Source organism: Triticum dicoccoides, chromosome 3B, assembly GCF_002162155.2.
Source record: "Triticum dicoccoides isolate Atlit2015 ecotype Zavitan chromosome 3B, WEW_v2.0, whole genome shotgun sequence".
NCBI lineage: Eukaryota > Viridiplantae > Streptophyta > Magnoliopsida > Poales > Poaceae > Triticum > Triticum dicoccoides.
Window position 1 is genome coordinate 832,305,024 of NC_041385.1, and position 23,864 is coordinate 832,328,887.

Consider the following 23,864-nt stretch of genomic DNA (forward strand, 5'->3'; position numbering starts at 1 on the left):
AGTCTTGATAACCCACAAGTGTAGGGGATCGCAACAGCTTTCGAGGGTGAAGTACAACCCAAATTTATTGATTCGACACAAGGGGAGCCAAATAATATTCTTGAGTATTAGCAGTTGAGTTGTCAATTCAACCACACATGGATAACTTAGTATCTGCAGCAAAGTGTTTAGTAGCAAAAGTGGTATGATAATAATGGTAACAGTAGCAACAGTAAAGATAAATGTTTTCGGGTTTTTGTAGTAGTTGTAACAGTAGCAACGGAAAAGTAAATAAGCGGAGAACAATATATGAAAAGCTCATAGGCAATGGATCAGTGATGGATAATTATACCGGATGCGATTCCTCATGCAATAGTTATAACATAGGGTGATATAGAGATAGCTCCAATTCATCAATGTAATGTAGGCATGTATTCCGTAAATAGTCATACGTGCTTATGGAAAAGAACTTGCATGACATCTTTTATCCTACCCTCCCGTTGCAGCGGGGTCCTTACGGAAACTAAGGTATATTAAGGCCTCCTTTTAATAGAGAACCGGACCAAAGCATTAACACATAGTGAATACATGAACTCCTCAAACTACGGTCATCACCAAGAAGTATCCCGATTATTGTCACTTCGGGGTTGTCGGATCATAACACATAATAGGTGACTATAGACTTGCAAGATAGGATCAAGAACACACATATATTGATGAAAACATAATAGGTTCAGATCTGAAATCATGGCACTCGGGCCCTAGTGACAAGCATTAAGCATAGCAAAGTCATAGCAACATCAATCTCAGAACATAGTGGATACTAGGGATCAAACCCTAACAAAACTAACTTGATTACATGGTAAATCTCATCCAACCCATCACCATCCAGCAAGCCTACGATGGAATTACTCATGTACGGCGGTGAGCATCATGAAATAGGTAATGGAGGATGGTTGATGATGACGACAACGACGAATCCCCCTCCTCGGAGCCCCGAAAGGACTCCAGATCAGCCCTCCCGAGAGAGATTAGGGCTTGGCGGCGGCTCCGTGTCGTAAAACGCGATGAAACTTTCTCTCTGATTTTTTTCTCCCTGAGACGGAATATATGGAGTTGGAGTTGAGGTCGGAGGAGGTCCAGGGGGCCCACGAGATAGGAGGCCGTGCCCTAGGGGGGGACACCCCCCTGTCTCGTGGACAGGCTGTGGTCTCCCTGGCATTAATTCTTTCGCCAAAAATTCTTATTAATTCCAAAAAGTGCCTCCGTGGATTTCCAGGACATTCCGGGAACTTTTCTTTTCTACACATAAAACAACATCATGGTAGTTCTGCTGAAAACAGCATCAGTCCGGGTTAGTTTCATTCAAATCATGCAAGTTAGAGTCCAAAACAAGGGCAAAAGTCTATTAATAGACATACTATCGTCCTCGGGAATATCAAGAATAACAAAGTCTATTAAGATAGTGACATTTGCAACCACAACAGGCACATCCTCATAAATGCCGACAGGTATAGCAGTTGATTTATCAGCCATTTGCAAAGATATTTTAGTAGGTGTCAACTTATTCAATTCAAGTCTACGATATAAAGAGAGAGGCATAACACTAACACCGGCTCCAAGATCACATAAAGCAGTTCTAACATAATTTCTTTTAATGGAGTATGGTATAGTTGGCACAACCGAGGAAGGTTATACAAACATAGAGTCACAGGCCACGTGCTATGGTTGCTGCTCTGCTCCCCAAACGGATTAATGCCATCTGCGCTTAGACCAAACCATACGTTCCTTGGGTCACCTACAAACTCCTCCATGTACTTTCTCTCGATTTTTCTCCACTGCGACACGTCAGCGGGTACTCTCAACTTTCCGTCTTTCTTACGGCCTTCTCCGTGCCATCGCATCGCCTTCGCATGCTCTTTGTTTTGGAACAAACGTTTCAACCGTGGTATTATAGGAGCATACCACATCACCTTGGCAGGAATCTTCTTCCTGGGGCGCTCGCCCTCGACATCACCAGGGTCATCGCAACTGATCTTATAACACAATGCACTGCATACTGGCAAGCGTTCAAATCCTCGTACTCACCGCGGTAGAGGATGCAGTCATTAGGGCATGCATCTATCTTCTGCACCTCTAACCCTAGAGGGCAGACAACCTTCTTTGCTTCATATGTAATCTCGGGCAATTCTTTGTCCTTTGGAAGCATATTCTTTATCATTACCAGCAACTTTCCAAGTCCCTTGTTAGATACACCATTCTCTGCCTTCCATTGCAGCAATTCCAGTGTGGTGTCCAACTTTTTTTGTCAGCTTTGCAATTCGGGTACAACAATTTCTTGTGATCCTCTAACATGCGCTGCAACTTCTTATTCTCCAAATCAGTTGCGCAGTTTCTCTTTGCATCGGCAATGGCCCGACCTAGATCATCAGCGGGCTCATCTGATGCCTCTTCTTCAGCTTCTTCCCGCATTGCCGGCTCAGCTTCTTCCCCCATTGTTGTATCATCGTATTCAGGGAACCCATGGCCAGGATAGCTGTCGTCGTCCTCTTCTTCTCCGTGCTTGGTCCAAATATTATAGTGGGGCATGAAACCGGACTCAAATAAGTGGACGTGAATGGTTCTTGACGTAGAGTAATTGTGACCATTCTTACAGCCAGCACATGGACAAGGCATAAAACCATCCGCAAGCTTGTTTGCCTCAGCGGCAAGCAGAAAAGTATGCACGCCATTAATGAACTCGGGAGAGCATCGGTCATCATACATCCATTGTCGTCTCATCTTCATTATACAACACCGAAAAGACCAAATTAATACAAGTTCATACATAAAGTTCATACATATATATAGTTCATACAACACTTAAATGCAACAAATAAATAACTCTCTAGCTAAAGCATTTAAATGCAACAACAAATGCGATCAAGATGGCAACTAAGGTAACAATTGATCCAACAGCATAATGATACCAAGCCTCACTATCAATGGCATATTTTCTAATCTTTCTAATCTTCAAGCGCATTTTCTCCATCTTGATCTTGTGATCATTGACGACGTCGGCAACATGCAACTCCAATTCCATCTTCTCCCCCTTAGTTCTTTTCAATTTTTCTTTCAAATACTCGTTTTCTCTTTCAACTAAATTTAACCTCTCGACAATAGGGTCGGTTGGAATTTCCGGTTCACATACCTCCTAGATAAAAATATCTATGTCAACTTGATGGGCATAATTTGTCATAAACACGAAATGCAACAACTAGTTTTAAAAGAGAATATACCACATCCGAATCATAACAAGGACGAGGGACGACGGGGACGGATATCAAAACCATGGCACTATGTATAACAAACAACGTACGGGTAAGATAATTATACGAGTAACTATATATCCAAATCACACAAACATCAATTTGGTAATGTAAAACATTCATGAAAAAGAGCCTCACCACAAGGTGGTGCCGGCGACGGGACGGTGCGGGCGATCGACGGTGGTTACGACGGAGATTCAGAAAGCACTAAGTAAACCACACCTACATATGCAAACTAAGTGTTATTTTTTACCTCTAATTGCATATAAATCAAATACTAGCAAATATAATTCCTCCCAAATTACTAAACTCACAAAGTAATCACTATACAAAGCATTGCAAGAGCTAATCTAGCAATGAGAGATGAAAGGACAAAGTTGCTAACCTTTGTGATCATTTGAATGGATGGGGGCCTTCAAATCTTGACAAATTTTGGGGAAAATGTGTGATGAGCTCAAGGAAGAGGGGAAGAACAGAGGAGGAGAGGGGAAAGGGGAAGAACAGAGCGAGCTCGGGTGGACGAAGGGTTTATGTAGGACGATCTTTAGTACCGGTTCGTAACACAAACCGGTACTAAAGGTGCTGGAGGGGCCCCAGACTGACAACATCCTGCCACCACTCACTTTAGTACCGGTTCGTGGCACGAACCAGTGCTAAAGGTTTGCCACGAACCGGTACTAATGAGAGCGGCCGGCTAGCCGTTGGAACCGGCACTAATCGACACATTAGTGCCGGATCAAAATCAAACCGGCACTAATGTGCTTCACATTTGACCCTTTTTCTACTAGTGGTTTCGGGTCGTTTCGGATATTTACCGGAGTACCGAGGGGTTACCGGAACCCCCCGGGGAAGTAATGAGCCAACATGGGCCATAGGGGAGAGAGAGGGGAGCCCACAAGGGGTGCCCCCCTGGGTTGTCTGAATTGGACAAGGGGAAAGGGCATGCCCCCCTTTCCTTTCCCCCTCTCCCTCTCCTTCCCCCTTTTTCCCCTCCATGAGAAGGAATAAGAGGGGGGCGAATCCTACTAGGACTAGGAGTCCTAGTAGGACCCCCCCTCATGGCGCGACCCCAAGGGACGGCCTCCTCCCTCTCCCTCCTTTATATACGTGGGCAGGGCACCCCTTGGAGACACACCAATTGTTCCAAGCCGTGTGCGGCGTCTCTCTCCACAGTTTACTCCTCCGGTCATATTCATGTAGTGCTTAGGCAAACCCTGCACGGATCACATCACCATCACCGTCACCGCGCCATCATGCTGACGAAACTCTCCCTCGACCCTCTACTAGGTCAAGAGTTCGAGGGACGTCATCGAGCTGAAAGTGTGCTGAACTCGGAGGTGTCGTATGTTTGGTACTTGATCGGTTGGATGGCTAAGATGTTCGACTACATCAACCGTGTTAACCTAACACTTCCGCTTTCCGTCTATGAGGGTATGTGGAGACACTCTCGCCGTCTCGCTGCTATGCATCTCCTAGATAGATCTTGCATGAGGGTAGGAAATTTTGAAATTGCATGCTATGTTCCCCAACACAGACAAGATACGAGAGAGTTACAAGCTCGAGGGGTACGCCCCGGGGGCTAGGCGTGCCCCTGAGCTTGTGGCCCCATGCAACTCCGTTTGACCTAATTCCACTTCTATAAACTCGGAAATATTCCCAAACCAACAGAGAGCCACCTGAAACATTTTTTTCCGCCGCCACAAGCTTCTGTTCTTCCATGATCCCATTTGGAGGCCTTTTGCGATACTCTGCCGGAGGTGGAATCGATCACGAAGGGCTTCTACATCATCCTTACCGCCTTCTGATAATGCGTTAGTAGTTCACAGCAGACCTACTGGTCCATAGCTAGTAGCTAGATGGTTTCTTCTCTCTCTTTGATCTTCAATACCATGTTCTCCTCATTGTTCTTAGAGTTCTATCCGATGTAATCTTCTTTTGTGGTGTGTTTGTTGGGATCCGATGAATTGTGGGTTTATGATCTGAATATTCATGAGAAGTAATTGAGTCTTTTTCGAACTTTATTATGCATGATTATTATAGCTTTGCATTTATATCCGATCTATTTGTTTGGTTTGGCCAACTAGATTGATTTATCTTCAGTGGGAGAGGTGCTTTGTGATGGGTTCAATCTTGCGGTGCTCTATATCCCAGTGACAGAATGGGACAAGACACGTATTTGTATTGTTGCCATTAAGGGTAAAACAATGGGGTTTATTCATATTGATTGGGTTTACTTTGTCTACATCATGTCAACTTGCTTAAGGTGTTACTCTGGTTTTCATGAACTTAATACCATAGATGCATGCTTGATAGTGGTCGATTGGTGGAGTAATAGTAGTAGATGCAGACAGGAGTCGGTCTACTTGTCTCAGACGTGATGCCTATATACATGATCATTGCCTTGGATATCGTCATAACTATACGCTTTTCTATTAATTTCCCAACAGTAATTTGTTCACCCAGCATATGCTATGTGTTTGACAGAGAAGCCTCTAGTGAAAACTATGGCCCCCAGGTCTACTTTATCATGTTACAAAAACCAAAATTCCTTTGCTACAATTTTATTGCCTTTATTTTGTTTTGCAACTTATCCATATACCTATATAAGATTTGATCCTTGCAAGTAACGAGTTCAAGGGGATTGACAATCCTCTTGCCGGCGCTTGGTGCAAGTATTTGCTTTTGTGTGTGCACGTGTTGTTCACGAGGCTTTGCATGATTCTCCTATTGCTTCGATAAGCCTTGGTTCTCACTGAGAGAAATTACTTATCTCTATTGTACTGCATCTCCCTTCCTCTTCGGGGAAAATCCCAATGCAACTCACAAGTAGCAGTTGCGGATGCTTGCGAGAGGGGGTAATCATAAGTGGGTTGCTTGTTCAAGTAAGTACATCACCTAAGCACCGGTCCACTGACATGTCAAATTATCAAAGTAGGGAACACGAGTAAACTAAAGATGATGAACATGACTAGACGATAATTCCCATGTGTCTTTTAGAGCAATTTGCTTTATATAAGAGAACTTTCCGGCTTGTCCTTTGCTATAAAAATGATTGGGCCACCTTGCTGCACCTTTGTTACTATTGCTACCTGTTACTTGTTACGAATTACCTTGCTACAAAACTATCTATCACTGCAACTTCCAGTACTTGCAGAGAAAACCTTGCTGAAAAACCGCTTATCATTTGCTTCTGCTCCTTGTTGGGTTCGACACTCTTAATTATCGAAAGGACTATGATTTATCCCCTATACTTATGGGTCATCAAGACTCTTTTCTGGCACCGTTGCCGGGGAGTGAAGCGCCTTTGGTAAGGAAACTTTTTCATTATGTGATGAAATTTTCTGTCACTTGTCACTATGGAAAATAATCCTTTGATGGGTTTGTTCGGGGTATCTTCACCTGGAAGCAATAAGAGTATCCCCTCAACGAACTGAACCTACTAAAAGTATTTATTATGAGATTTCTTCGGGTATGTTAGAGAAACTGCTAGCTAATCCTTATGCAGAAGATGGAACAGTACATCCTGATATGCACTAGATATGTAGATGAAATTTGTGGATGATTTAAGCTAGCAGGTTTGTCCGAGGATGGAGTTAAGAAGAAGGTATTCCCTTTGTCTTTGGAGGGAAAGGCATTGACATGGTATAGGCTATTGGAAGATACTGGAACATGGGATTGGAACCGGTTGAAATTGGAATTTCATCAGAAGTTTTATCCTACGCATTTGGTTCATCGTGATCAGAATTATATAAATAATTTTTGGCCTCGTGAAGGAGAAATTATCGCTTAAGCTTGGGGGGCTTAAATACATGATGCATACATGCCCCAATCATGAGCTCTCAATAGAAATAATTATACAAAACTTTGACGCTCCACTTTCTTATAATGATCAATCCATGGTCAATACTTCTTCTACTGGTTCGTTTATGAAGAAAAATATTGAATTCAGATGGGGTCTTCTGGACTAAACGCAACTCTGAAGATTGGGAAATCAACAAAGGTAAAGAGTCGGGTATAAATCTTGAGTTTGGTTGTGTTAAATCTTCTATGGAAATGTATGCTTTTCATAAGTTTAGTACCAAATATGGACTTGATTCTGAGATAGTAGCTACCATTTGTGAATCATTTGCTGCTCATGTTGATCTCCCTAAGGAGAAGTGGTTTAAATTTCATCCACCTATAGAAGAAAATTGTGAGGAACTTGTCATAGCTAAAGATGAAACAATCATTTATAATGTTGATCCAGTTGTGCCTACTGCTTATATTGAGAAACCACCTTTCCTTGTTCGTATTCAGGAACATGCTAAAGCCTCAACTGTGGCTAATAAAAGTAATATTAAAACACCTAGACCCTCTAAACAAATAAGTATGGAACCTAATGTTGCAATGATCAAGGATCTGATAATATTGATGGACATGTCATATATTTATGTGATGAGGCAACTAGGATTGCTAAACCTAATCCTATAGATAAAAACAAACATGTTATTGGCATGCCTATTGTTTATGTTAAACTAGGAGATCATTGTTATCATGGTTTATGTTATATGTGTGCTAGTGTAAGTGCTATGCGTTTTACTTTATATCAAGAAGTCATGAATGATATTGCACCTATTGAGATAGAAGATATTGATGTTACTATTAAGCTTGCAAACGGACATACTATTTCACAACTTGGGATTGTTAGAGAAGATGAAGTCTTGTGTGGTAAGATTAAATACCCTACTGATTTTCTAGTTCTTGGATCTCCATAAGATGTTTTTTTCCCATTATATTTGACACACCTTTCCTGAATACAGTTAATGCTAAGATTGATTATAGTAGGGGAAACAGTCAGTGTTAATTTTGGTGATGTATCTCATGAGTTCAATTTCTATAAATTTCGTAGAAAACCTCATGATAAAGAATTGTCTAGTAAAGATGAAATAATTGGTCTTGCTTCTATTGTTGTACCTCCTACTGATCAATTAGAACAATTTTTGCTAGACCATGAAAATGATATGCATATGAATGAAAGAAATGGAATAGATGAAATATTCTTTAGGAACGCACCTATCCTTAAACACAATTTGCCTGTTGAAAGTTTGGGAGATCCTCTCCCACCTAAGAGTGATCATGTGTTTGAATTAACGAAACTGCCTAATACATTGAAATATGCTTATCTTGATGAAAAGAAGATATATCATGTTATTATCAATGCTAACCTTTCAGGGCATGAAGAACAGAGATTACTTAAAACTCTGAGGAAGCATCGTGCTGCCATTGGGTCTACTCTTGATGATCTTAAGGGCATTAGTCCCACCTTATGTTAGCACAGCATTAATATGGAGCCTAACGCTAAGCCAGTCGTTGATCACCAACGCCGTCTGAATCCTAAAATGAAGGATGTGGTAAGAACTCAAATATTGAAGCTTCTTTAAGCAGGTATAATTTATCCTATAGCTGATAGTAGATGGGTAAGTCTTGTCTATTGTGTTCCTAAGAAAGGAGGCATTACCGTTGTTCCTAATGATAAAAATAAACTTATCCCACAAAGAATTGAAATTGGTTATAGGATGGTAATTGATTTCAGTAAATTAAATAAAGCAACTAGAAAAGAGCATTGCCCCTTGCCTTTTATTGATCAAATGTTAGAAAGATTATCGAAGAATACACAATTTTGCTTCTTAGATGGCTATTATGGATTTTCTCAAATACCTATGTCAAAGGAAGATCTAGAGAAAAATACTTTTACTTGTCCTTTCAGAACTTATGCTTATAAATGTATGCCTTTTGGTTTACCCAATGCACCTACTACCTTTCAAAGATGTATGACTGCTATATTCTCTGATTTTTGTGAAAAGATTGTTGAGGTATTCATGGATGATTTTTCCATTTATGGGACTTATTTTGGTGATTGCTTAAGCAAGATTGATCGAGTTTTGCAGATATGCGAAGAGACTAATCTCGTCTTGAATAGGGAGAAGTGCCACTTCATGGTGAACGAAGGTATAGTCCTTGGGCATAAAATTTCTAAACGAGATATTGAAGTAGATAAAGCTAAAGTTGATGCAATTGAGAAAATGCCATGTCCTAAAGATATTAAAGGTATAAGAAGTTTTCTTGGCCATGCTGGTTTCTAAAGGAGGTTCACTAAACATTTCTCTAAAATATCTAGGCCTCTTACTAATCTTTTGCAAAAAGATGTTCCCTTTTTTTATGATGATTGTGTAGAAGCCTTTGAAATACTCAAGAAAACCTTAATTTATGCACCTATATATTGTTCAATCACCCGAGTGTAATTTGCCTTTTAAAATTATGTGTGATGCTAGTGATTATGATATTGGTGTTGTTCAAGGTCTAAGAGTTGATAAGAAATTGAATGTTATTCATTATGCTAATAAGACTCTAGATAGTGCTCAAAGAAATTATGCAACTACTGAGAAAGAATTTTAGCAGTTGTGTTTGCATGTGATAAATTTAGACCTTATATTGTTGATTCCAAAGTTACTATTCACACCGATCATGCTGTTATTAAATATCTTATGAAAAAGAAAGATGCTAAACCTAGACTGATTAGGTGGGTTCTTTTACTTCAAAAATTGGATTTGCATATTATTGATAGAAAAGGAGCTGAAAATCCTGTAGCAGGTAATTTGTCTAGGATGGAAAATGTTCTTGATGACCCACTGCCTCTTGATGATAGTTTTCCTGATGAGCAACTAGCTGTTGTAAATGCTTCTTCTCGTAATAGTCCTTGATATGAAGACTATGCTAACTACATTGTTGCTAAATATATACCACCTAGTTACACCTACCAACAAAAGAAAAAGTTCTTCTTTGATTTAAGACATTACTTTTGGGATTACCCATATTTATATAAAGGAGTTATTAAACGTTGTGTACCTGGGCATGAACAGGAACAAATCATACGGAAGTGTCACTCCGAGGCATACGGAGGACACCATGCGGGAGACAGAACTGCACATAAGGTATTACAGTCTGGTTTTTATTGGTCTACTCTCTTTAAAGATGCATGTAAGTTTGCGAAAAGTCCATTCTACACCCGAGCTCATATGCACCCGCATGAACAGTAAAATCGAAAAAAATCGAAAAAAATTCAAAAAATTCCAATTTTTTTTTGAGAGAAACATTGACAAAAGTTCTAAGTGCCTGCAAAAATTCATCACGAAATCACATTCCTGTAAGGTGTGGCAAAAAAAACAAATTCAGTGCTTCAAAATGCGTTTGAAAGTAGCTTTTTCAGAGTACTATTTTTGTTTTTTTGCCACGCCTTCTAGGAATGTGATTCAATGACGAATTTTTGCAGGCACTTAAAACTTTTGTCAATGTTTCTCTCAAAAAAAATTGGAATTTTTTGAATTTTTTTCGATTTTTTTTATTTTACTTTTCATGCGGGAGCATATGAGCTCGGGTGCAGATTAGCCGCGTCCGTAAGTTTGTCCTTTCTTGTGATGAATGTCAAAGAATAGGTAATATTGGTAGACATCGGGAAATGCCTATAAACTATTCACTTGTTATTGAACCGTTTGATGTTTGCGGTTTTGATTTTAATGGACCTTTTCCTTCCTTTAATGAGTACACTCATGTTTTAGTTGTTATTTAAGTTACTAAATGATGAGTGATACTTTTACATTCATTTCACCTTTGTTTAAATCGAGAGATTTCAATCAAAAGAGATATTTGCTCCGATATTGATACTAATGACTAATCAATCGTCCCACCCGTATCGGATTTTCCGGTAAAAAACGTCCACTCCTTTGCTTTTTTTTTTCCTCCTCAAATTGTTCCCGTGCCCCGCTAGATCTCATCTCATCCATCCTGTCTCTCCCGGTACGAGCACTCCAGCGCCGCCACCGCGCACTGCACCACTCCATCGACCGAGCACAAGTATTATGCTCCTCCGTCCTCCTCCCTCACGCGCGCGTGTACGCTCCTCCCATCTCACATGTGTCGGCGCCCTTACTGCCCCAGCCGCCGGTCTGGTCCACCTTCCCCTCCACATCTACTTTCCCACCACGGCTGCAGGAATTCTCCTCTTCTCGTACATGCATGTTTGTTGTTGAGCCGAAGCCTCTCGATTTTACCATCTGCTATAGTGTTCGGTTGTGATTTTATTTCCTGGATCAGCACATGTTGTTCCATGCTCTCGGGGACGCCAGGCTGTTGCGGCGGGGACTTTGCACCGTGTGCGTCCACGCCGACGACCCGCACCGCTGTGACGTGATCGCCACCTGGCTCCGGTATGAGCGTCGCGGTACGAGCGCCACCTGGCTTGGTCTGTGTCGACTTGCTCGGTGGACGCCGTTCGGCCCCCCAGGACGCTGAAAAGGCGCCGTCGGGGGCCGAACCGGCATTTGCTTTCGGCGTGGGGGCGATTGTTCCCGGTCGTCGCCCCCAGTTCGCCCTCAAAATCGCGCAAACTCGACGATCTGATACGAATCTGGCACAAACCCGGTGATTTTTCATTGAAATTTATACAAAAACAGATAAACATACAAGCTACACCTAGAACTACGCCTAGCCCTACTACGCCGCGGCCGCCGCCCGCCTTCTACATGCCGAGGAGCCTGTAGAACTGGGTGTAGTCACCGCAGCCGTCGTCGTCGTCGCCGCCGCCTTGCGCCCAGCCGCCGCCATCCCAACTGCACCCCTGACCAGGGTCGCCGACGCGCGGAGAGTTGGACGGCCCGGGCTTGTCCTCCTCGTCGCTATCGAGGACGACAATGCCGCCCTCCTCGCGTCTGTGGCACCGGGCATTGATCTTCGCGTACGCCCGGCGCTGGCGCACCACCTGCTCGCGGACGTAGTCCGCCTTCGCCTACTTGAGGGCGGTCTCCTCGTCGGCGACCATCTCCACGTGCTCCGGCTTCACGGGGAGCAAACCCGGCTCGGTCTTCGGCCGGACTAGGCGGAGGGAACGCGGGGAGGGGCGGCCGCCCTCGTTGATGACGAGGGAGTCGCTACCGGTGCGGCGCCCAAGCGGCGTCTCCTGCGGCCCCGGCTTGACAGGGCGGAGCGCCGGCGAGCCGGAGGAGAGCGAGCCGGAGTCCGACGATGAGGTGGTCCCCGCCTCCATTCGTCGCGGCGTCCAGGAGCTGCCACGGCGGCGAGAGATTGACGGGCGCGGCGGGTACTCGAGGCGCGGCGTGTTGCTGGTCTCGATGTGATCGAGGACGGCCTCGAGGGTGCGGCCGGGCATGCCCCACCACTCGCGCCACCCGTCGGCGTTGAGGTGGACGCGGGGGATGATGCCGTTGGCGGAGGCGATCTGGTCTTCACGGCGGCGCTCGAAGTACATTGTCCATAATGTGTGGCTGTCGGCAGCGTACCTCGACTCGTTCCGCTGCACCTCCGTCAGCGACGAGCGGATGCGGGCGATCTCGGCCTATCATTCAGCCCCGGTGGGCACCGGTGGTACCGGGACGCCGTCGGCGCTCAACTTCCACGAGCCCGACATCCGTATGTCTGGGGCGCCGGATAGTCGGCCTCGTATAGGAGGCGCGCCTCGTCCTCGTGGAGATGGCGCCGCCCGAAGCCGTTCGCCGCTGCGGAGTCGCCGGGGTACCGCTCAACCATTGCTCGTCGGCGGGGGAAGATGGGGGGAGAGGTGGCTTCTGTGGGGAGACAAGGCGAGAGAAGGAGAGTTGTGGCGACTGTGGCGTTCATCGGCGGGGAGGTCGGCTTTTATAGCCGAAGCGGGGCGGTGAGAATCTGCATGTCGGACGACGCGTGGCGGGAGCGGGCGGGGCGCGCGTCGCGGCGCCTTCACTGCGCCGCCTGTGAGGCATCAATGGAGGCTGACCGGCGCGGTAGACTTGGCATTGATTCCCGTGGGAACTAAGGCGTTGAGGACGACGAAGCGGCGTGTCGCTGATTCGGCGGGCCCATTCCCGTTCGCGCAAAAATCGCTTTCCCCGCGGTAGCCTTGGCATTGATTCCCGTGGGAACTGAGGCGTTGAGGACGACGAAGCGGCGTGTCGCTGACTCGGCAGGCCCATTCCCGTTTGCGCCAAAATCGCTTTCCCCGACGCCCCCCAGCGCGTCGGGTTCGGCCTGGGTCCGCCGGCGCCAGTTTCGGCGAAAGCGGCGAAAAACGTGCTCCTGAGGCGCGACTGGGCCGTTTTTAGGCGCCGACGGCAAAAAATGGCCTGGGGGGCCTGTTGGGGCGCGGCTGGAGATGCTCTTAGGGACTCCATGCTGCGTGGTGCTGATCAAACTGTTACGGTCCCAGTTACGTGTTGAACTTGATGGTGCTCAACAACTTCATGTTGTTTATGTTACAGATGTACAAACAGGTATTGTGAGCTACTGATTTCCTCTTTGTACATACATGAACCTGGGCGGAAGTCAAGGCATATGCAACTATTTCCAATATTCTTTTTTTAGGAGATTATTTCCAATGTTCTGTTGGTTAACTAACAGTGGAGAAATAGTTCACTTCATATATCTTACTTGTCAAAAAGGTATTCCTTGTGCTTTCTAGAGAGGAATTTAAATAAATGTGTCTTGGACTATGTGGTGATTATGTTGGGCTCAAATGAGAGTATTGTACTTCATCAAGCAAAACAGGGAAAGAGAAAAAAAGTTAAAAGCAAGAGAACAACTAGTGACAGACTATACCATCTGTAATTCATGTAGCCGTCGATCATATAATTAGATTTGTGTGATGCAAGGAAGACTGTTAAGGAGACACGATGACTGCAGATGAGGAAAGAATCCGGATTTGTTGCTATATCCATGGAAAACATGTGTCATCTCTTTTCGGAAGATCGTCGAATTGGTAATTATTGAATCAGATGTTTGATTTCTGTATCTGCTTTTTTTTACATTTGTTTGATCAATTTATATGCATTCTTTTGTTGTTGAAAGATTTGGTGGCAAAAGGCTGAATAGAAAGGGCTTGTGGTCTTGCTCTAAACAAGGTGGAAATACATTCACGCTAGAGAAGAGATTCGTTGAGGAGAACCCAAAAATATATGACATGACCATTGGAATATGGTGACCCCGTTGCAACGCACGGCCAATTACCTAGTCACAGAAAAAAAATGTGGAGGCCTTGGAGAAAGAGGTCGACGTCCTGAATACCAGTGTTGTCAATACTCGTGGGAACTGCTATGAACTATCGAAGCTGCTTGGTCCAGCGATGCGCGCCGCAGAAGAAAAGACCAACGCAATTGAGGCTTCAGTTGAATTCTGCTTATCTGTTGGCATCGTGAAATTGCTCACTTTCCTCAACTTGAATCTGCTTTTCCATCCTCCAGGCCTGGTTTGAGTTTGATATTTATGACAGAAAGTCAAGGGACTAATGTGATAGCTAAGTGCTAAATCAGGTTTTAGGCCAAAGAGCTCAGTTTATCGAGCATCGTTTTAATTAACTATGAAGCTTTTTTAGTAAACAACAGAAGATGTAATGGTGCGGAATCTGAATTAAACTAGACAGCTAACTAACTGAAGGAACATGACAGCTAAGCTCGCGACTGAATTAAACACTGGAGCCCCTCTCCGGACAGGTTTCCGCACCACTGCGAGATTGTACTCCAGATGTTTACAACTCCAGCATACTCCGCATAGATTCAGGGAAGCTTACTCTCTAAAAAAGAAAAAACAGCAACAAAACAAAACATCTCCTCGTCGATCTCTTACTGATACAAGTAACGAACAACAAAATTTAGAAAGGCCTCTGCATCCAAAAAGGCGCCTCGTGAGCAGAAACCTGTCGATACTAACTTGCAAAACACCTATAGAAAAACACCAAAAAGAAAACTACAATCAGTGTACGTCAAAGCAGATATCACATGGAACCTAGAAGCACAGGCAACCATCAAATAAGATAAACATGCCCCTCCACCATAAAATTTGAAGACACAGCTACATTTGCAACTACCACAGATTTATAACACAAACAAAAGAAAAGAAAAAAGGAGATGCCATCACAAGATAATAGCTAAATCACTGGCAACGAGCACTTTAAATGAATAACAATAATAACAAATCCTACACAAGCCACCAACCATGGGCATCCCCAACCTGGCCCATGCAGTTCCAAGAAATATTTGCTGGATAGACTACAAAACTTCACAGGAAGTTTCCTCACAGAACGCAAGACGGGTGTACTCTGTACACCACATTATATCAAATACAGATCGCAATATAGGTGTACAACATGGCAGCCTTGCAGAGAACTGTACCTAGGTATTGAAGTTACAGCATAAAAAGAAAAAGAAACATGCATCGCATAACCGACATTGTTTTGAAGAGGGCAAAAACATTCTTCATTGCCTTCTTCTAGAAGACTTCTCCTGCACATCATACAAACATCAGCAATAACAACTTTCAAGCAATACTTGTTAAACCACAAACAGCAAACCCTACCCGCTAGCAACCTATGCAGGATAAGACACAATTCTGGCTGGTGCTTTTGGACAGCCACATCCACTGATATTTTCTTGCGTTCATGATCTTCAATCGCATCCTGGAAGAACAATTTTAATAACATGTGTTGTTATTTATTTTGTTTCAATCAATTAATGTACTCAGGTTTTAGTGCTTACCAATAATTTGTCTTGGTGGGTGTAGGCCCCACTCATACATTGTATGTTGTGAATTGGATCGTTTCCATCGTAATGATGTTTTTTCAGCTCCTCTGGACCTGGATCTTTTCCATCGTATTTTTCTTCTATAGCAACTTCTTCACGATACTTGTTCATAGCTTCTATGAGTCCCCCATGTGGATTAGCGTCCCATGGTAACTGCCACGTGAGGTTCCTCGCCCGTTTAACAAGCTCCTCATTTTTCAGCAAATTTGGGACCTCATGAATGAAAAATATTGTCCGTATTCGAGTGTCCCAAAAATACATATCATTGAGGATCTCCTCTTTTAACATTGGAAGACGGGAACTAAAAGAGAAGAAAAACGGGTCAGGAAAAGAAAATTATATCTCAAAATCCCAAGGGTCAATTATGGAGCATGAGACGTCAATTCTTTAAGACATACGTATCTGTTAACAACTCCAGTTTTGATGCCAGGCGGTCAATTATGGAGCATGAGGCATGTATATCAGCATACGTTGCTGCAACTGAAATAGCACGAAGAATATGACCTAGCCCAACCCAGTCCTGTAACTGTGCCGCCGCCAAATCCATAGCTGAAATTGCAAAACTTGTATTTACATCCAAAACTACGCCACTATTGAAATGGAGGAATTCAAAGAAGATACCAGAAAACAATAAAGACTATATACATGATGCTGCAAGAAACCCAAAACACAGTATGACCTTCTGAGGCACATACAATGGCATTGTTTTGAAATTAAGATACTCTAATTGTCAAGCATCTGAAAGTGGAATATATTCAGAAATCACCAAATTTCAATGATCATGTAAGAGCCCATTTTGCATTACTTAAATGCAGCCAAATCACGCATTTATGACTATTGGTATTATAGATCATAAAAGGTAGAAATGTTCTGTCTGTGATTATGAGCTTGCACTATTCCTGTGGGATGAAGATTGAAAAAATCACAGAGAGCTATTCGATAATTATTATTCACAGTATCCTTTTAGTGCACAAACATCTCACCCCTATATTTCCATTTTTATAGTTCATATTATTTCTTCATCTAGTGCTGAACTCTTAGTCATGCCTGTTTTTCTTGTTTGCCAAATTACTATCCTAGATTATACATGAGGATACAAGTTGGCAAAGAGATTCTGGTCGGCTGTACAGATAGGCATGATGAACAAACAAATAAACTACAAAAATCAAGATTTAGTCGAGTCTAAATACCTCTCTTTCGGAAATTAAAGAACTTAACTACGATAGCACCATCAGCTTTAGAATAATATATGTTATGGATTGTAAGATCCCCATGATAAAATCCATTTATCCTAAGCTCCTCAATAGCATACACCATTTGTCTGCAATGGTATTTCAAGTTACATACTAATAGTAAAAATGCAAACACATATGGAAACAAAATGAATTGTATTTTTACCTTGTAACAACTCTGAGAGATTGTGATGGGACAGCCATAGTGTAAGCCTCAAATAGATCCAACCACATCAAAAATAAAGACAATGGTCCGTCATGAGGTTCCACAAAAACAGCAAGATTTTTCTGGATCACATCAGACTTCGCCATTTCCTGTATAGCTTCAATTCGTAAAATATTCGGATGCTTTAGGTTCATGATAGATAGTAGGGGTGCATCTTCCGACTCTAGATCCAAACAGACTGTAGGCCAATCTTTTCTTTTGAGTTGAGCAGATGAAATCAGATCTGAAGGCTTATTTATTTGATAGTAAGCCACTACATCATCATCTCCTCGATTTTTGATTGCCAACCGATGTAACTCCAAAGGAATAAGTTTATCAAATTCCGTAAGTACGGGTGGTGTCATCTGACAGAAAAAACAATTTAGCATGCATCAGCTAATGTGGAATTCAACTTACAGTTCCATTACTTATGCAAAAAAAAAACAGATCTAAAATGTCTACTGTTTCATGGTTACGGACATTATTGTAAGCTTAGACTACATTATGGTCAACCAACAAACAAAATTACTACAAAGACAAGGCTATTACTGAAATTAGACTACATATCAAACAAAAACTTACGTGTGCATGAAATAAATTACGAAACTTACGTATGCATGAAATAAATTACGACAGGATAGCAATAGCACACGAAATTAGAGAATATACCATGCATCAAGCAAGGCATTGCAATTACACATCCCAAACTAACAATAAGCGATAGTAGAGAACAAATAATTTCAAAACATCAACATATGAAGTACTGAACTTTAAAGAAAAGCCAACGACGGCGGTAACTGTTGTAATAAATCATAAGTCAAATAGACAACAAAAACATGCAAAGGTCTACTCTGTCTGGCACAACATCGATGCATGATTCGTGTATTAAGCACGTTCAAAATGTGACAGGGTCAATCAATGTGAAAATGAATCAACTTCACAAAGCAACGCAACACAAGCTGATCCATCAACTAGTAAACAGCTCATTAATTTTCAAAAGCGGTAACACTTAACAGAATATATGGATCCATTGCTGACAAGCAACTGCAGAATTATAAAAGTACTTCCAGCACAGGAAATTAACACAGCACAAATGCCAGGTCCTTCACCAATTATGTCGATCCTGATTGACACAAAGCAAATTCCGGCCCCTCAGATCACCTCTTGAGGTCACAGAAAGATACAAGCACAGGAATCCATAGAGATAGTCAAGAGAGAAAGAAAGTTTTACCTTGAGGAACAACACACGTCACGAGTTCCTTTCTTCCTGCTCTTTGGGGAAGGCAAGCTGCTGCTCCTGCTGTCGCTCGAGCCGCTCCTTCCTCTTGGAGGCCTGAAAGACATGACATTTTTTTTTAGTTTCAGAAATAAGCTAGTAATTCAGTTTCAAGATCAAACATGATGCAACAAAACATAAGATGCAACAACAACGGATACATCCGCTTACCTTCTAAGGCTGTGACACCTTGAAACCCGTCTTGGTGCCTTTGCTAGAGGACTGGGTAATGATGAACAGGATGAATCCAACCTTACTCGCCTCAATGGTGATCCCCAGCCCCTGCTACCACAAGGAGAATTAGGAACACCGCAGGGCTATCATTCAGGAAGCTTGACGAAGAGATGAACTCATTTGTAAGGTTTACAAGGCAGAATGGCATCGTAATTACACATCCCAAACTAACAATAAGCGATAGTAGAGAACAAATAATTTCAAAACATCAACATATGAAGTTCTGAACTTTAAAGAAAAGCCAACGACGGCGGTAACTGTTGTCATAAATCATAAGTCAAATAGACAACAAAAACATGCAAAGGTCTACTCTGTCTGGCACTGCATCGATGCATGATTCGTGTATTAAGCATGTTCAAAATGTGACACGATCAGTCGACGTGAAAATGTATTGACTTCACAAAGCAACGCAACACGAGCTGATCCGTCAACTAGTAAACAGCTCATCAATTTTCAGAAGCGGTAACACTTCACAGAATACCCCGATTCATTGCTGACAAACAACTGCAGAATTATAAAACTACTTCCAGCACAAGCAATCAACACATAAGTCATCATCATAGAGTGTATATCAAAGTACAAATGCCAGGTCCTTCACCAATTATGTCGATCCTGATCGACTCAAAGCAAATTAATTCCAGCCCCTCGGATCACCTCTTGAGGTCACAGAAAGATACAAGCACAGGAATCCATAGAGATAGTCAAGAGAGAAAGAAAGTTTTACCTTGAGGAACAACACACGTCACGAGTTCCTTGCTTCCTGCTCTTTGGGGAAGGCAAGCTGCTGCTCCTGCTGTCGCTCGAGCCGCTCCTTCCTCTTGGAGGCCTGAAAGACATGACATTTTTTTTTTAGTTTCAGAAATATGCTAGTAATTCAGTTTCAAGATCAAACATGATGCAACAAAACATAAGATGCAACAACAACGGATACATCCGCTTACCTTCTAAGGCTGTGACACCTTGAAACCCGTCTTGGTGCCTTTGCTAGAGGACTGGGTAATGATGAACAGGATGAATCCAACCTTACTCGCCTCAATGGTGATCCCCAGCCCCTGCTACCACAAGGAGAATTAGGAACACCGCAGGGCTATCATTCAGGAAGCTTGACGAAGAGATGAACTCATTTGTAAGGTTTACAAGGCAGAATGGCATCGTAATTACACATCCCAAACTAACAATAAGCGATAGTAGAGAACAAATAATTTCAAAACATCAACATATGAAGTTCTGAACTTTAAAGAAAAGCCAACGACGGCGGTAACTGTTGTCATAAATCATAAGTCAAATAGACAACAAAAACATGCAAAGGTCTACTCTGTCTGGCACTGCATCGATGCATGATTCGTGTATTAAGCATGTTCAAAATGTGACACGATCAGTCGACGTGAAAATGTATTGACTTCACAAAGCAACGCAACACGAGCTGATCCGTCAACTAGTAAACAGCTCATCAATTTTCAGAAGCGGTAACACTTCACAGAATACCCCGATTCATTGCTGACAAACAACTGCAGAATTATAAAACTACTTCCAGCACAAGCAATCAACACATAAGTCATCATCATAGAGTGTATATCAAAGTACAAATGCCAGGTCCTTCACCAATTATGTCGATCCTGATCGACTCAAAGCAAATTAATTCCAGCCCCTCGGATCACCTCTTGAGGTCACAGAAAGATACAAGCACAGGAATCCATAGAGATAGTCAAGAGAGAAAGAAAGTTTTACCTTGAGGAACAACACACGTCACGAGTTCCTTTCTTCCTGCTCTTTGGGGAAGGCAAGCTGCTGCTCCTGCTGTCGCTCGAGCCGCTCCTTCCTCTTGGAGGCCTGAAAGACATGACATTTTTTTTTAGTTTCAGAAATAAGCTAGTAATTCAGTTTCAAGATCAAACATGATGCAACAAAACATAAGATGCAACAACAACGGATACATCCGCTTACCTTCTAAGGCTGTGACACCTTGAAACCCGTCTTGGTGCCTTTGCTAGAGGACTGGGTAATGATGAACAGGATGAATCCAACCTTACTCGCCTCAATGGTGATCCCCAGCCCCTGCTACCACAAGGAGAATTAGGAACACCGCAGGGCCATCATTCAGGAAGCTTGACGAAGAGATGAACTCATTTGTAAGGTTTACAAGGCAGAATGGCATCGTAATTACACATCCCAAACTAACAATAAGCGATAGTAGAGAACAAATAATTTCAAAACATCAACATATGAAGTTCTGAACTTTAAAGAAAAGCCAACGACGGCGGTAACTGTTGTCATAAATCATAAGTCAAATAGACAACAAAAACATGCAAAGGTCTACTCTGTCTGGCACTGCATCGATGCATGATTCGTGTATTAAGCATGTTCAAAATGTGACACGATCAGTCGACGTGAAAATGTATTGACTTCACAAAGCAACGCAACACGAGCTGATCCGTCAACTAGTAAACAGCTCATCAATTTTCAGAAGCGGTAACACTTCACAGAATACCCCGATTCATTGCTGACAAACAACTGCAGAATTATAAAACTACTTCCAGCACAAGCAATCAACACATAAGTCATCATCATAGAGTGTATATCAAAGTACAAATGCCAGGTCCTTCACCAATTATGTCGATCCTGATCGACTCAAAGCAAATTAATTCCAGCCCCTCGGATCACCTCTTGAGGTCACAGAAAGATACAAGCACAGGAATCCATAGAGATAGTCAAGAGAGAAAGAAAGTTTTACCTTGAGGAACAACACACGTCACGAGTTTCTTTCTTCCTGCTCTTTGGGGAAGGCAAGCTGCTGCTCCTGCTGTCGCTCGAGCCGCTCCTTCCTCTTGCAGGCCTGAAAGACATGACATTTTTTTTTTAGTTTTAGAAATAAGCTAGAAATTCAGTTTCAAGATCAAACATGATGCAACAGAACATAAGACACCTTGAAACCCGTCTTGGTGTCTTCCTTGGAGGACATGGTAATGAAGAAGAGGATGAATCCAACCTTCTTCGCCTCAATGGTTGTCCCAGCCCCTGCTACCACAAGGAGAATTAGGAACACCGCAGGGCTATCATTCGGGAAGCTGGACAAAGAGATGAACTCCTTTGGAAGAATGTCATTACCTAGGATACGAGGAGGAACTAATCTGGGAGGGGAGTGGAGGAGGAGGGGTGGTGGCCTTGTCGGAGGATCTCTCAACCTCTTTGGAGGAGGGGGCCTGCTTCCAAAAGCAAGAAAAACACAATTAATGTGGTTACCCAAAATCGACACATGGAGGCTGCTGAATTGAAGAAAAAATACAGTCAGAGGGAGGCGGATGAGGAGGAGAACTTACGGACTTACCCTTATCGTTGCCGATGAGCGGGCGCCTCCGGGTCACGCCGCCGTCGGGGCGGGGGGAAGGTCCGTACCGCAGCGTCAGCGGCGCCGTCGTTCACCAAGACGGATGGGGGTGGCGGGGCAGGACCGGCCGAGACGCTGGCGAGGGAGTCGGAGGGGGAGAGCAGGTCGGAGCGCGGCGTCGGCGACCAAAAAGGGGGAGGGCAGGTCGGAGGCGGCGTCGGCGGCCAAAACCCTAACGTTGGCGACGAAATGGAGGAGGGCGCGTCCCGCTATCCCAAAACCCTCGCGTCCCGCTCGCGCCGCTCCCTATGTAGGAGGAGCCGCCGAAAACCCTGCCGCCCGTGGGCCGTGGGCACGCCTCCTGCAATCTATGATGGGCCGGCCCGGTAAGGCCCGGCCTGTTTCATTTCTTTTTCTGCTCATTTCTTTGCTTCTCTGTTTCTTTTTTTCTTTTCCTTTGTTTTCCTTTCTCGCTTGTTTTTTCAATTCATTTTATCTGTGTACTATCATTTTTTGTTTTTTTATTAATTTTTATAGGGTTTCCTTTTCCACTCTTCGCTTTAATATCTCTCCCACAGATACACATGAATATATTTCACAGTATGTAAATACTTCTCTTAATATTTTAGTTTAATCAATATTAATTTTAATTTTAACTTCTCTTAAAATCAGGGCTTCACCGATTTGGTTTTGTACAAGCTTTCCTCAGGAAAAAGATAGTAACATACTGTATTTAGCAATACTGTCATTTGAAGGACAACATTTTCTAATGTACCAAACAGAGTCTATCTAAAAGAAATATATCTTTTCATGCTCCTACTGTTCATACCTATACTCCTGACCTCACCAGGGTATTGAGGGGAGAAGATCAAAACACTCTTCACCTGTGTACTACTGCAGGACAGGTCATAAGCATAGCAGAGCCAAAAACATTCTCGCGTTTATTTGGTATTTCAATCCAGAACTGGAGCTCAATTTTGCTCTTTCTTCCAAAAAAATAAATAAATATTACAACACTACCTAGAGAATACGGTAGACGGTGAAACCATTATACACACACGTCCCAGAAGGAACCAGCAGCAAGGCTCTAGACTCCCTTCCTTCTCTTATCTTGTGACGATGGCCTGTGGCAACTAGCATCTCTCCAAGATCTTGTAGAGTTTGTCTAGAGAGGCAACCTGAATAACAGGTTAAAAAACAGCTCGATATCAGTATACACATCATCTGTAAAAAGGTAATTTGTGCAGCTTCTAGTGGTTGCAATTGAAGTCGTGCCTCTCTTCTTTTTTTTTAATGACTAGTTGTCGAAACAAAACCGGGTAACCTACTGGGAACAACGACCCATGCATGTGGTTTGGTGATTCTTCAGGAAATTATTACTACTACTTTGGTTGGTGCTTGGCAACTTTCTAAGCAGTGCAATTTCAATGCTTGTGCAAGAAAGGGTAATGCATGGACAGATAACTTCTAGACATGCATTTCAGGAATTCTAGTGCTAGCATTGGGCATTCCATGGACAGGAGTGCAGTTTACTAGTTAACACTTGCGTCTTCAACGGGGATCAAACGGGGATCAACCCTCTGTCCCCTTGCTGGACAAGAAAATGAGAGCCGAGGCAGCGCTCTGGGGCTGTTGCTCTTCGTTTGGTGATCCCAAACACCTGGGATATCCAATTAAATCATTGCAACACAAACTGTAAACCACCT

General features: G+C 43.0%; 1 protein-coding gene and 1 pseudogene across 1 annotated transcript in view; both read right to left on the bottom strand.

Annotated features, from left to right (window-relative positions):
* Positions 1 to 15,422: 15,422 nt before the first annotated feature.
* Positions 15,423 to 23,864, bottom strand: part of LOC119280201 — a 38,933-nt pseudogene continuing 30,491 nt past the window's right edge.
* LOC119278762 (DNA mismatch repair protein MLH1-like) overlaps positions 22,920 to 23,864 on the bottom strand; it is a 4,110-nt gene continuing 3,165 nt past the window's right edge. Inside the window, exon 5 of the mRNA XM_037560110.1 lies at positions 22,920 to 23,336. Within this exon, the coding sequence (XP_037416007.1) occupies positions 23,292 to 23,336 (45 nt within the window). The 3' untranslated portion in view covers positions 22,920 to 23,291. The remainder of the gene's footprint in view (positions 23,337 to 23,864) is intronic.